The 1,167-nt window shown below is 64.4% G+C and overlaps 1 protein-coding gene across 1 annotated transcript in view; it reads left to right on the top strand.

Moving 5' to 3' along the window:
• Window positions 1-1,167, top strand: part of LOC104287042 (unconventional myosin-Ig-like) — a 19,576-nt gene that overhangs the window by 11,630 nt on the left and 6,779 nt on the right. Inside the window, 2 exon segments of the mRNA XM_009885692.1 lie at window positions 86-222; window positions 983-1,149. Coding sequence (XP_009883994.1) covers window positions 86-222; window positions 983-1,149 — 304 coding nt within the window.

The raw sequence follows: 1,167 nt of genomic DNA, 5'->3' as shown, positions 1-1,167 counted from the left end.
AGGGAACACAGCTGGGGGGTTGGTGGCACAGCTGTGGGGCAGGAGCAGGTTGACCGGTGCTGCCAACCCCACACCAACACCATCCTCAGCGCAGACCCCGTGCTGCGTGCCATGTGGCCCGACGGCGAGCAGAGCATCACCGAGGTCACCAAGCGCCCGCTGACCACCGGTACGCTCTTCAAGAACTCCATCGTGGCCCTGGTGGAGAATCTCGCCTCCAAGGTAGGGGACCAGGGACAGCCGGCCATGTCCCTGTGCCAGCCTGGCATGTCCCTGCACCAACTCGACATGTCCCCATGCCAGTTGGGCATGTCCCCAACCCATCTTGGTATGTCCCCACGGCAACTGGTCACGGCCTCAAGCCACACGGTCATGCTCCTGAGCCAGACAGGTATGTCCCCAAGCCAGCCATGCCTGTCTCCGAGCCAGCAGGGCATGTCCCTGTGCCAACCTGGCATGTCCCCAAGCGAGCCAAGATGGCCTTGTGCCAGCCTGTCATGTCCCCTGCCAACCAAGATGTCCCTAAGCCAGCCAGCCATGTCCCCACAGCCGGCCAGGCACGTCCCTGCACTAGCCTGACATGTCCCTGTGCCAGCTGAGCATGTCCCCAACCCATCTTGGTATGTCCCCATGGCAGCTGGGTACGGCCTTAAGCCACATGGTCATGCTCCTGAGCCAGATGGGCATGTCCCCAAGCCACCCAAGATGTCCTTGTGCCAGCCAGGCATGTCCCCAGGCCAGCCTGGCATGTCCCCAGCCAGCCAAGGTATCTTTTGAGCCAGCTTTGCTTGTCCCCAAGCCAGCCAAGATGTCCCAGTGCTAGCCAAGCATGTCCCCAGCCACCGTGCCCTCCTGTCCCCATGCCACCCCTTCCCAGTGCAATCCCTCCCTGCACGCCCGGAGCCCCCCAGCCCAGGACACCCGTGGGCTCAGTGCCACTGGCAGGTGTCACCGCGGTGCCATCCCCTCCGTGTCCCCTCAGGAGCCCTACTACGTGCGTTGCATCAAACCCAACGACCAGAAGTCACCAACGCTCTTCGACGAGGAGCGCTGCCGCCACCAGGTCTCCTACCTGGGGCTGCTGGAGAACGTCCGGGTGCGCCGCGCCGGCTTCGCTTACCGCCAGCCCTACCACCGCTTCCTCCTGCGGTACGGCCCGTGCCCCCC

The sequence above is a fragment of the Charadrius vociferus genome, unplaced genomic scaffold, assembly GCF_000708025.1.
Source record: "Charadrius vociferus isolate BGI_N301 unplaced genomic scaffold, ASM70802v2 scaffold825, whole genome shotgun sequence".
Lineage (NCBI taxonomy): Eukaryota > Metazoa > Chordata > Aves > Charadriiformes > Charadriidae > Charadrius > Charadrius vociferus.
The sequence above is the reverse complement of the archived record's forward strand: the minus strand, read 5'-3'. Positions and strand labels throughout refer to the sequence as shown.